We start from the raw sequence: 13,866 nt of genomic DNA, 5'->3' as shown, positions 1-13,866 counted from the left end.
TTAATAATTTAATTTATATAAATAATAATATAAATATTAGATCTTATATGTAATTGAATTCTAATGAAAAATTTTTTAATATACAATTATTATGTTAGAAATGATTTTGAGCTAAATTTTTATTTCATTAAAAGGTGAGCTCAAAATAGCAATCAGTATCTAAAAATATAACTTAAAAGCTATAAAACTATTACCAAATTAACTCTAATTTATAATATTAAGTTAACTTATAAACTTACAAAATAATTTACAAATATTAAATAATTCATAAATAACATAAAAATACAATGTTTTCATATTAGTCGACATTTTTTAAAACTTTAATTTTTAGATTAAATTTACTAACAATATTAATAACTTTTGTAATGCACTAATAAACTGTATATTAATAAACACTGTACAGTATATTAATGTTTCATATGTTTGTCAACGCTTTCAAAAGTTATTTGAAAACATTGTATGCTTAATTAACTAGATTAAATAACAAGATTATTACTACAATTAATGCCATTTTCAATAATTAATCAAAATGTTAATACTGTATACACTATAAATATTAAACAGTAAATATAATAATTTTTTTTTTATAAATTATTGTTAGTTAGATAAAATTTGTTTATTAGCACATTATTTAGAATTTATTTTGGATAATAGTAATACAGTTATAAGTATTAATAATTAAAAATTAAAAATAAGAATTTATTTTAAAATTTAGAAACAATAATTTAAAAATTATTAAATAGTTACAGTATTTATTGATAATTAAAGACATTTCTAAGTATAATACTTTAATTATTTTATTTTCATTTATATTTACTGATATGTGATGTTTTACAATTTAATAATTAACAATTGTTTTTGTTGTTGTAATTAATTTACAATTAATCTGCTTAAAATTTATAAGAATATATCATTTTTATGTATACTATTTCTACAAGATATTGTTTACCTGTTATAAAATTTTTGTAATTGACAAACATATACAATATATTTAAGCCTTGTTTTTATTAAAATACAATATAAGAAATATTATAAATTATTATACTCTTAAAAGATATATATATATATTCTTTAAGCAGTATTCAACAAAAATCTTAAACTCAATGTTATTATTAATACAGCATTTCATAATAATAGTATTGGATAAATAAATTTCAAATTTCTAGAAATTTACTATACAAAATTTCTCTTTGATAAAATTTTCAATATACAAAATATAATGTAATACTGTATAAAACTTATAGTAATGTAAATAATTTTATCAATTAAAATAATAATTAAATTTTTCTTATAATTCTTAAAAATATATATTAATCAATTTAATAGCAAATATTTTGCTTATCACAACCCTTTTTATTGATAATATTTAATTAAATGTTAATATTATAGTTAAAAATTATTATTTTATAATTTGTGAAACAATTTTCATTTTATTTATAGTATAAAATATTAATAATTAGATCAAATTATTAATACGGTAGAAGTTACTATGCACATGCTGTATAATGCATAATAATATTAATACCTTGCTTAGATTTTAAACAAAATATAATTTTAATAATTTATTTAAAATTTTTTATCATAAATAATTTTTTAATTGGACTATATTTCAGCTTTAATTATATTTTAACAGTATATAATATTTAAAATGTATTACATTTTATTCAATTATATTATTTTATTTATAAATTAGTACATTAGAAAAATAGAAAATTTTCATATTAAATTTTGAAACAATATTTATCTAATACTATATTTATATTTTGTTCAATTGTTCTGAATTTCAATAATTTTGTCCAAATATACAAATATTAAATAAGCCAAATGTCAAATTACTTTATACAAGTAATTCATAACTTTTAGCCATAACTTTAAGTCTCATATATATATATATATATATATATATTTAGAAAATTGTTTTAATATATATACTGTATATACAGTATTATACACTGTTTTGAGATAATATTATACATATTGTTAAATATTGTTTATTTGTATTGTTATATACAACTTTATTATTGTTGATTTTATATTGTAATTATTAAATAATAATTGTATTTATCATTGTTATTATTTGTATTAACAATTATTTTGTAAAATAAATTATAAATAAAATTTATTACTACATTATGATTTTTATATCAATACTGCAAACTTTAAATTTTCCATTAAAATAGATAATATACAAAAAATTACTATAACGAATAACCTATTAAGATATTATCAAAAAGTAAAATTTACTAATGATTAAAATTAATAATTAAGTTATTAATAGTTTATTTAAAATTAGCGATAAAAACTTATTAAGCAATTTAGTTATCAAATCATTAATAAATTGAAAACAAAAGAGTAAATATATTATGACTACATTTGCTTAATTATTGAATTTAAAATTAATAATTACAATTGTTTGAGGAAATACACAAAACTATTTATGCCTAAGAAATAAAAATAATAATAAAGTATACCTGGTTTATATCAATATGTTAATATATGAACTATTAGTTTATTTTTACATTAATTTTTTATAAAATGAAAATGTATACTAACATTTAATACAATAATTTACTGTATTAAAATGTTAAATAACTATTAAAATATTTAGTGTATTAAACTAAAAATTATAATTATAATAATAAGTGAAGCAGCAAATGGGATATTTAATGAATTTGTTAAAATAATTTTTATTAAATTTTTTCCATTTAAACGTTTAACTATCAATAATTCATAAATTTAAATAATGCGTGAATAATTAAAATTATAATCTTTTAATATTAGTGGTTATTAATATTTTTAAATGACTTATTGTTTTTATTTATTTAAATTAGTTATGCATTATAAAAAGAAAACTTCAATAAATCATATATATATTATAAATCAAATATTGTTAATGTGTTGACTAATATAATTATAAACTAAATATTATAATCAAATAGTTAATGCAAACAAAATTATAATTAAAATAAAGGTTTATAAAGTAATAGGAAGCTAACTATAAATGCTTTGATTTCACAAAAATTGTTTTATTTGATTATTGAATTCAACAGACATTAATTTAAACCAATTTTATTTTATAAGTTTTTAATTATGAAAATATATTTTAATACTAAAATATTAAAGTTTTGAATTAATTAAAAGTATCTAATGTTTAATAATAATGTGAACTTAAATAATAATTGAATGAAATTAAAATAAATATATTTCATTAATATTTCAACGATTGCCAAAACAAGATGACACTGGGATTATTTGGTCCCGGTCCTCTACAAATGTTATTTTCAGTGCTTATGATGCAAGGCCTGAGTTTAACAATGTTTAGGACATTCCTAAATCAGGCAATTCCTCGTTTCGATCCAATGAGGTTTAGCTTTAAGTTAGGTAATGATCCTCAACTGTCATCAACAACACCAACATCAGCGCCTAATATTGATCAACAAAATTTGATGCCAATCATCAATATGTTAGCACCGATATTACTTCAACAACATTTACAACGATCACAGAATAATCAAATGCAAATCAATGACAAATCATCTCTTACTCAGACCCAAGTCATGTCACCCATAGGTTCCTATCAAATGCCTGTCCAATCGGTACCGATTCAAAGTTCTATGACAAATATGCCACCAATGCCTCAACAAGTTATTATTATACCACAAATGCAGTCTCCGAGTAGAGGTTCGGCCTCAACACATATACCAGTTCTTATGAATGCTCCAAATAATAATGTTAACAAAGATAAGGATCATCCGGTGAGGATCACTAAACGCATACTTGAAAGACCACCAAAAACAACACGCAAACCAAATCGGGTGATAAATAGAGCCCACGCCGGAGCCATACACTTATCATTTATAACACCCAAACCACCGATAAGTGCGCGAAAATATGTTATACCAGTTGTTACAGCAAATAGTTTGGTTGGAGATTCAGATATAGAATCAATAAAAACATTTAATAAATCTAATAGTTTAGAGTTAAACAATGCATCCATTAATGAAAATTTAGTCGACAACGACAACGACACCAAAATCTCAATTAATTTCCAACAAACAACTACTTCCAGACCAACCATTTCTACCAGTGATCCTATAACTTCTACTGTCACCGACACCACCACCACTACTACAACTACTCAAGCAATAACTTTATCACAAACAACAACATTAACTGAAACATTTGATAAAAATGATATCGAGATTAGTGACAATAATAAGACTTTTGATGGGATCACAAATGCCACCGAAATATCAGAGACAGAAAAGACATCTTTTGATAAAAACTTATTAAATCATAAATTGGATTCAAAAGACAATATTAGTTTAAACTCAACGTCCGATTTAGTCCACAAAGACTTTGTTGATCACATTAAAAATATTAGTGAAAACAATCAAATAGACTCCAATCTAAGCCAAGAGAGTCAACAAAACCAAGACATCTATTTTGAAAACACAAAAGATGAACGACTTTATAGTAATCATATAATATATGTTTTGCATTAATTATATTTTTATTAATTAAACTAATTATTAATTATGTTTACAATAAAATATTCTATTTATATTATATACAATGAATTTAATAAGTTTAAAGAATACTAGTTTTTAAATTTTTATATATTAATAAAATATTTGATTTGATTATATTTTTAAAATTATTATACAGAACCTAAACGGTCAACATTTAAGAGAGTTTGTTATTATTTATTGAAAGTCAAGAATGGAGATCTCAAGATTGAAGACATTGATCCATTCATTTGCTCCCATATTATCATCGGTTATGCAACTGTTAATCAAAACAATATAATGGTTCCCAAAAATATAACAGAAGATCTTGAAAAGTATGAATATTTATAAAACAATTTTTTGTATTTTTATTACTAATAATTATAAATATTTAAACATAAATTTGTTTATTATTTAAGATATCGAGGATTAGCTGATCTAAAAACAATAAATCGTAATCAAAAAATTATAATATCTATTGAAGACGACAAAGAGTCACAGTATTTGTCAAGAATGGTGTCAAACGAAAAAAGTCGGGATATTTTTGTCGCTTCGGTACTCGATATGTGCGATATGTTTGGCTTTGATGGGGTGGACATACATTTAGACACACAATTCATAACTGCAACTCAAGATAACAAATATAATTATATATTTTTATTAAAAGTTAATCTTTTAAAAAAATTATTTATTAAATACTAACATACAATCTCTACTAAATATATTGTATTTATAATTGTAATGTATTTTATAGGAACTAAAAGCTGAATCAGTTCGCAGATTTCGCGATGATTTTATAATATCAACAACAATAGGAACACAACTTGTCATAGGAATGGCAGCAAATGATATACCAGTGCTCGCAGAGTAAGTGCTTTTATATATTAAAAAAATCATTTTAAAATTAATTTATTGAAATATTTAAAAAAATTAAAAATATCAATTAATTAATTGGATATTTATAGAGTCGTTGATTTTGTCAATTTAATGTCATATGATTTCAATGAGTACCGCAATGACCGTCCATATACAGCACATCATTCACAACTATATCCCCGACCCATAGAAAAAGGATATTATTTGACTTTAAATGCTGTGAGTTATTGTTAATTATACTAATAAATTAAATATTGTAAATTGTCATTAATATACTCATATAATTTGTTATATAAGGCATGGGCTACAACCTATTGGGCAAATAAAGGGATGCCATTAAATAAAATTATTTTGGGTTTACCAACATATGGTCGCTCTTATAACCTGGCTGTGCCCGTATCTTACGGCATGGATGCTCCAGTTTATGGTCCCGGAATGGGAAGCGGACAACTAAATTGTAAATTTGTATTTTAAATTGTAAATAACTGATGATAAATAATTGTTGTATATTCTAGACACTGCAGTTTGTCATTTCTTAGCTACCGGTGCTACTCATGAGTTTGATGTTTATAGTCAGGTGCCATTCGCTTATAAAAACTTTGATTGGGTTGCCTATGAAAGCGATGTGTCGGCGGCACTAAAAGCTCAATGGGTTGTAAAAGCAGGAATGGGAGGCATAATGACGTTTGCACTCAATTTTGACGACACTCAAGGTTTGATTTATTTTTATAACTACTTTATGACTTAATACGGAAATGGATAATTGATTGTTTTATTTGAAATATTAAATGTTAAAATTTATCATTTTTAATAGTTAATATACTATTAAACAAAATATATGTTATTTAATTAAAGTAATTTTTTATAATTTGCAATTATCAATGCTTCAATCGACATAATTATAGTAGACTGTATGCTCCAATTGAATTAAATCTTATATAAATTATCATATAGTCTTATATTTATATTAATGAATAATTATTATAAATTGTATGTTATACTATATGCTAAACTATTATACAATATTTTATATAACAAACTACTTATTGACTATTATAGATTTATAAAATATTATTAAATTAAAAATAACATATTAATATATAGTAAATTATAAAAATTTAATTAATTTGTTGCAAACATTTATATTAATACAGGTTTTTGTCAAAAAGATGGCAAAAAGTTTCCCATTCAGAGAGCAGTTTCTCATTTATTACAAATGTCTTCATTGATATCATACCAACAAACAAGTCATTCACCAGACATTACAAACACTTTGACAAAACAATGATAACAAAACCTATATATTAATTACAATATATAGTATAAAATTAATAAATTTTATCTAACAATAACTTCAAAAATATTACCGTAATTATATTTGTCATAAAATAAAGTGTATATTTAGCACAAATTTATTTAAATTTTATGTAACTATAATAACGCATCAAAAATTTTACAATTAATAATAGTATAATAAAAGTTATAAGTCTAACTAATTCACAATTTAATTAAAAAATAGTTTTGAATACAACTGTAGACTAAATTTATAAATTTAAAACTATTTGTTATATTTGTTATTTCAATTACTAGTACAGTAATACATTTTTTTATCAAATATTCTATATTTATTTATAGAAAATATAAAAAGTATTACCGAATTAACTTTAAATTATGTTATTAAAATTTTATTGAAATAAACTTTTCAAGTTATTTTTATAAATATCCAAACAAACAATCAACATAGAGTAAACTTAAAAGATAATAAATAAAAATAAAATAAAATAAAACTAATAATTAGTAAATATAATATTACATATGTTAAGTTTATCATTAAAGTCTACATTATGCCAAAAATCATATGAGAAATTCACAAGTGTTTGCTATATAATTTGGTGTAAACATTTTAAATGCAATATTATAATAAAAAATCATAATTACCGTAATATTTAAGTCTAAACTACTTGTAAATTAAATCTATTAAAGATTTTAAATCTTTGTTACAATTAAAAACATGTTATATTTTGACAATTTCAATACATAATACAAATATTAATGAATTTATGAGATTGTTCGTTGATTATACATTTGCATTGAATTATTAAATGCTTTTACAATTTATTGAGATTTCCTGTACCATAATTAGAGATAACAAAATTATTAAGTTATTGCCATTTTATTAAGAGTATCTTTGGGTAAAATAATAAGCGAAACCAATGCCACGACAAATGCCAATAATCCGATGCCATATATTCCTAATATAAACCTTCTGAATCCACTTCCCGGTCCGTCACTTCCAATGGGATGGTCATCACCAGAGTTGGACATGTCTTGCATTGCAATGTCATGAGTTTCTACCAAATTAAAGGCTTTGTTGAGATTAACAAAGTTTTATAATTATTAGTATTTAACGTATAATTAAATTAAGAAATCTAATTATCTAATCAAATATTAGAAATACGCTAATTATTAATCAATTTTTAAAATATCAATATATAAATCATGTATAGAGTCATTCATTTTGCTAAAGTAAAAAGTTGATTACAGGTAATTAAGTAGAATAAATACCCTATTTATAAAATATTAATAAACACGATATACAGTACTTTCTAAATGAATACGTAATGATAATCTATAGATTTTTTTATAGAATTAATATCAAATTAAAGCTGTTTTGAATAAATAAAGTTGTTTTTACACTAAATGTTATAATTATTTACATATTAATAAGTATAAAAAAATTCGGTAATATTAATAATCTAGAAATTTTATAATAAATTGATAATTACTCCTATTTTGCATAAAAAATGTATGAAATTGAAGAATAAGATGAACGATGACATAAAAAATCACAAATGAAATGACAGTCCATAGAAAAGGTTTCGGTAAATCAGCTAATTTTAGAGTTGTGGCCAAAAATATGGCAATTATGGCAGTAATATGACCAACATTTCCACCAAACCAATGACCCCAATTAAATATCCACCGATTAGGAGCATCGGGATGTGGTCTTAATAAAGCTCCGATAGGATTAAGTAATGCAAGTGTGAAGGCTATCGAACCAAATATCTGATGCCAACCCTATTAAGTAAAAATAAAGATATAATATATATAAATGGGTTATTTGTATTCATTTAATTTTCTATTCAAATTAGACATAAATTTTCCTTTAAAAATAATAAATATTGTATTGAACTTTTGAAAAAATATTATTGCTAAAGTATTACGATATATTATTTATCTTTTATCAATATTCAATTTTCTTAAAATTGCAAACAAATTCAATAAGCTTTAGGTGTGACCTAACAATAATAATATTATTTTATTTATATTATATTAAAATTTTGTAATTTTTATTTTTTGTCTTTATAATATAAAAATTTAATTTCAATGCTATTCAATGGTGGTTATTTATATTAACCCTTGAAATACAATTAATAAATTTTAAAAATATATAAAATATTTTAATATTAAGTAAATATTAAGATTATTAGTGTAATATTATATAAATAACACAATAGCAAACTTACCGTAAACTAAATTATTCGTTAAAATGCGCTAATTTTAATAACACGTTTAATTCAAATTTATAAATTATATATTTTTAAATTAATAAAATATAAAATTTCTATATGACATTTAAAACAATAACAATAAAAATATTTATTTTGTATATTAAAATATGTTTCGTAGATAAATACAGTTAAATATTATGAAAAAATATCATAAAATATTATTTATCAAATAATGAAATCCTATATAATATTATATATAATATTCTTTACTAATATCAATATAAATAAACATTAATAATCTAATTTAATTTAATAGTCATTTTACTAATTATAAGATAGTAATTATGGATACTTATTTATTGTGATCTAATTTTTAAATTATATTTCAAATGATATGTGCTGTAATATGTTTAATAAATTATAGTCTGAATTATTATCATTGGGTAAATTTATTATCTTTTAAATAAATATATATTTTTACAATTCTCAATATAGTTATTTATTTATCTAAAAATAATATACTGTATTACCGTTAAATGTTGCTTAATTTCCCGTATGAACATATGTAAGTCATGGTTAATAATGCGAGTTTTTAACCATATGAACAAATTATTTTGTGACTAACTTATAATTCCCTGTATTTATAAATTTTCAAGTTTTATAACCCCTTGTATTTAGACGTCTCTAATCGTTCCAAATCCTTTGAATATGTTATTTATTTACCGATTTATAGAATGTAAAAATATTGTAAACATACAAATCTCATTCATTGTAAACACTATTATAACTAATTAATTAATTAAAGGTAATAGTCTTCTAAATATACAGTTTTTAATAGATTACTGTTAAATACCGGTTATTGCAGTTCCCCTCCATTCCCCCATTTTTGCTTTCCCCACACTATCGTTTAATTTACCAGGGGTGGTAAAAATGCGAGTTTTTTACCGTATGAGCTGTTAATTTTCATATTTTTATGATTTTCATATGGGGAATTAAGCAAGGGAATACGGTAGTTAATTTAAATTTAATAATATTTTAAAATTATTTCATTCTATGTTAAATACAATTTATTAATTAAATTATTACTAAATACAAGAGGATAGTGATAATAGTGATAACATGAAAAATAAAAGGAAATACGAGTAAAAAGGATATTGACGTTAGTAAAGGAAAATTTGATTATTGTGTTGGTGTTAGTATTGATATATTATTATTGTATTGTTAAGACTAATAGATATTAAAATAAACAACTCATGGGATAACGTATTACAAAAAGTTAATATTAATTCAGTAATTCACTAACTAATAAATAAATATTTATTTTTTCTCTATGTATAAATAAAACAGGTTTGACATAGAAATTAAAATACAATTGTGTAATATGAAAGATAATTCACATTTAAAAATCAATTGAAAAATAATTTAATTGTTATTTATTATCTGAAAGCTATCCCAAAATTATTATTATCTATATCTCTCAAATAGTATCCTTGAATTTTCTTATTGTATCCAAATAATAATATAAACTATTTTTTTCTAATATTTTCTTTAATATTACCGTAGATTTTTCAATAGTTGAATAGTACAGTAATTAACACAAATAATATATATAAAGAAAACAAAAATAAATCAGTTGTAAAATGGGTTTGAGAAATATGTCAATAAATAAAAATTATAATATTAACATATAATATACAATACAATATAATATTGAAAATATCTAAAGTAATAAAATTGTAAAACAATAATATTTAAAATACAATTCAAACATTACTTACTATTCTATACTCTCCCACGTAATAAAAAATACATATCTGAGCGATAATCATAAGGACAACACTGATAACCATAAGAGACCTATGAAACTATTTTGACAAACTGTTAGTTAAAAAAGTATAAATAAAATACAATTTAAAATACTTACAGCAAACCATATTTTAACCCCACATAACTCACTGGACATCCACGTGGTCTTGAAATATCTCGCAAACACAATACCCAGACTAACCGTACCAATCCATGCAATCACCATCAATGAACCTAAATTATATACAAATTAATTCATTTCAATTAAAATTACAGATAATACTGTAATAATAATATATATTACAATTTTTAAAAGTAATTTATTTTTGTTTCTAATAGTATTATTTGTTTTAAATATTAATACATTTTAAAAATATTGTGTTATGAATGTCAGTGATACTTAATATACTGTATTATCAAAGCTTACAGTATATTGTAGAGTATAATTAATAAATAAATATATTATTTAATATAATTAGCTTAAGTACACTACTAGTTCCAGTAGTTTGATATTGATTTTAATTGAAAAAAATTCTCATTATTGAATTCAAATGAAAATTATTTATAAAATCTTATTTAAAACCTTATATTTATAGACAATTAAGTTAAACAAACAAACAAAAAATAAATATTACATTATTTGTTTTTATTCACAATTAAATGAATGTCATATAAATTGAATTGTTTTCAGGGCTGTTAATCAATAGAAATGTCAAATTTGGATAAATACTATTTAGGTAACTGAGTCCTCCAAATTGACATTTCACAGTTTATTATATCTTATTATAAACTATAGCTAATTAATTTGTATAATTAATTTCATCATTAAATTAGTTATTAGCAAACAATATCGACAACAAAAATTTAATCAATACTTTTTACTCAACTTTTAATTAAAGACATACTCTTGAAATCAAAAGTAACAGTTCTTACAATTAATTAAATATTATTAGACAATAAAATAAATGTAAAAATTGTAGTATTTATCAAATAAAAGATAACTACAATTAATAGTAAGACTTACCATGTATTTTGATGAAATATATTGGATCAGATGTGCCGATAGCACCCACTTGTAAGAGACTGACCGCTTCACTTGTGGCCAGTTTCAAGTCATGGTATGATTTTTGTCCGTCATCTGAGTTGAGTTCTCCGACAGCCAGTAGTATGTGATACTTGAGTTTAAGATCAAATGTGCGGCCATCGTGTGTCCGATTTCGGTGAGACTTCCACTCACAGGTGACCACACCGTTGTTTTGACTCGTTTTGATTGAATGTAATGAAATGCGAAACTCTTCGTTCATATCATTAGACTTTCCCACGTTATAACTGGTCGATAGTCTTGGTTTTCCATCAGATGTCACGTAACAATCGGTCACTAAATCGTCACCCATTGTCGTGTCCTCCGAGAAAGCCATTGAATAATACTTCGAAGTGTGGGAATCACTGGAAGTTCTGGTGATAGCAGACAACACATAATGTGATTGCCATTCTTGGGTGTCATAGATATGAACTAAAAATAAATGATAACATTAGCCATCAAAATGACTATAAAATGTTTTTCAATTACCGGACAACAGAACCAAACAAGACTTGTCTTCAATGCAGTCCTTAGCCGGTGATGAACCCAAACCCACACATAAGTGTTGGTCACATATATCGTAGTTTAGCGCCGATCGTGAGTTACCGTCGGCAGAGTTCATCATAACCACCAAACAGTAGACAATTACACTCAATGACCACATTTTGTACACTCATTGACCAACTGATCAATTGGTTATAAAGTCGACAAACTGTCAAATTGTTAGACAATATATGTTTTGGTTGTCAACACTATTATTGTAATGCAATGCTATCTCTATTAAAACACTTACAATATTGTAGTCAAAGCACTGATACCACACACACACCAACACTAGTGCTTTCAATACATTAACTGTACGTTTGCTTAATGAGCGGCATCTCTAAGCTTACATTACAAACTTATTGGACATTATTTTTCCCATTTTGTATAACTTTCAAAGTTTCAAATTCAAACTATTGAAAACATAATCATAAGTTTAACAATAAAACTCAAAAATAAATTATTATTCAATTATTATTATATATTTTTAAATGTTATTTTATTATATCATTAAATAACAGTGTATTTTTGTCTTTATAACAATCCACCTTGGTAGTTTCAATAAATTGATATATTCCAATTAGCGTGCTATTTTGTTTGCTATTTTATTTGCTATTTTATTTGCTATTTAAACCTCACGCGAAACAATTCACTGTAAAACATTGACAATACAGTAGACTATTATTTTATATCATATTTACAATCGCAATATAAGTAAATAAATAAAAATACGAATCCTATTACAGTATATTATAAGTCAAATTAGTTTTATAACATTCAATCTATTGAAATGTGAACTAACATAAAAGTTTTTTTTTTAATTTTGAGTAATTATAAAATTGCTGAATTATAAAATTATTGTAAAATATAATCATAATCAATATACTGTGTAATACACAGTTTGTATATATATTATAAAGTTACATATATATTACATTGTACACTATATAATTGTATAAATTCATCTTAATCATTTTTTAATTGAAATATTTGTTAACTGTTAATACAGTAACTTTGGTTTTAATAAATATTTAATAATGATTTAAGTATATCGTAATATTACTATAGATCAGGGTTGCTAAAGGTTTTCGATTTCAGGGGGGGGTATAGGGGGAGGTAAAATGGCAAAATTTTCGAAAAAGCTTGGGGGGGGTATAGGGGGGTGAACATTTTTTATTGCATTTTTAAACGACAATTTTTGCCAAATTTGAGTAAATTCCCATTAAATTCCCATTAAATTCCCATTAAATTCCCATTAAATTCCCAATAAATTCCCACTAAATTCCCACTAAATTCCCGCTAAATTCCCATTAAATTTTCAATAAATTAACAAATAAAAATATTCTCAACTTAATTTCTCAATACTCAAAATGTTTTCTAAATATTAAAAATTGCATAAATATATATATAACAAATATAATTATAATTATTAAATAAAAATATTATTTAGATTTTAAAAAAAATAGTTATTGATTAAAAATTAATGATATAATACTGTATTTATTAAAACGTTTTAATAATAATAATAATAAAATTGGCA

At 22.6% G+C, this 13,866-nt stretch overlaps 3 protein-coding genes across 5 annotated transcripts; 2 read left to right on the top strand and 1 right to left on the bottom strand.

The window, feature by feature from the left end:
- Positions 1-3,236: 3,236 nt before the first annotated feature.
- Positions 3,237-4,329, top strand: LOC128957979 (uncharacterized). Its single transcript, XM_054303793.1, has 2 exons — positions 3,237-4,206; positions 4,325-4,329. Exons 1-2 carry the CDS (start codon positions 3,237-3,239, stop codon positions 4,327-4,329), a joined length of 975 nt encoding a protein of 324 aa, XP_054159768.1.
- Positions 4,330-4,712: 383 nt separating this feature from the next.
- LOC128957978 (acidic mammalian chitinase-like) lies at positions 4,713-6,672 on the top strand (the record flags this gene model as incomplete). Its single annotated transcript, XM_054303792.1, is given in 7 exon segments — positions 4,713-4,843; positions 4,928-5,132; positions 5,263-5,375; positions 5,474-5,603; positions 5,682-5,841; positions 5,900-6,121; positions 6,482-6,672. Coding segments are annotated over 7 exon segments (1,152 nt in total), but the record flags the coding sequence as incomplete, so codon positions are not given.
- Positions 6,673-7,456: 784 nt separating this feature from the next.
- LOC128957516 (putative ferric-chelate reductase 1 homolog) lies at positions 7,457-12,705 on the bottom strand. 3 transcript variants are annotated; one of them, XM_054303285.1, is made up of 7 exons: positions 12,577-12,705; positions 12,273-12,495; positions 11,727-12,215; positions 10,821-10,936; positions 10,675-10,761; positions 8,171-8,462; positions 7,457-7,750 (listed from the first exon to the last, which is right to left on the bottom strand). In XM_054303285.1, exons 2-7 carry the CDS (start codon positions 12,445-12,447, stop codon positions 7,542-7,544), a joined length of 1,368 nt encoding a protein of 455 aa, XP_054159260.1. In that variant the 5' UTR covers positions 12,448-12,495; positions 12,577-12,705; the 3' UTR covers positions 7,457-7,541. The 3 variants fall into 3 exon arrangements, with proteins under 3 accessions (XP_054159260.1, XP_054159259.1, XP_054159261.1); XM_054303284.1 differs by having other exon boundaries at positions 12,273-12,705; XM_054303286.1 differs by having other exon boundaries at positions 7,457-7,735; positions 12,273-12,705.
- Between the last annotated feature and the right edge of the window lie 1,161 nt (positions 12,706-13,866).

This window comes from Oppia nitens, unplaced genomic scaffold (assembly GCF_028296485.1).
Source record: "Oppia nitens isolate AA-2021 unplaced genomic scaffold, nextdenovo-longstitch-racon4-pilon3 scaffold3_pilon_pilon_pilon, whole genome shotgun sequence".
Classification (NCBI taxonomy): domain Eukaryota; kingdom Metazoa; phylum Arthropoda; class Arachnida; order Sarcoptiformes; family Oppiidae; genus Oppia; species Oppia nitens.
Note: the sequence above shows the minus strand (reverse complement) of the source record. Positions and strands in the feature narration are given on the sequence as shown.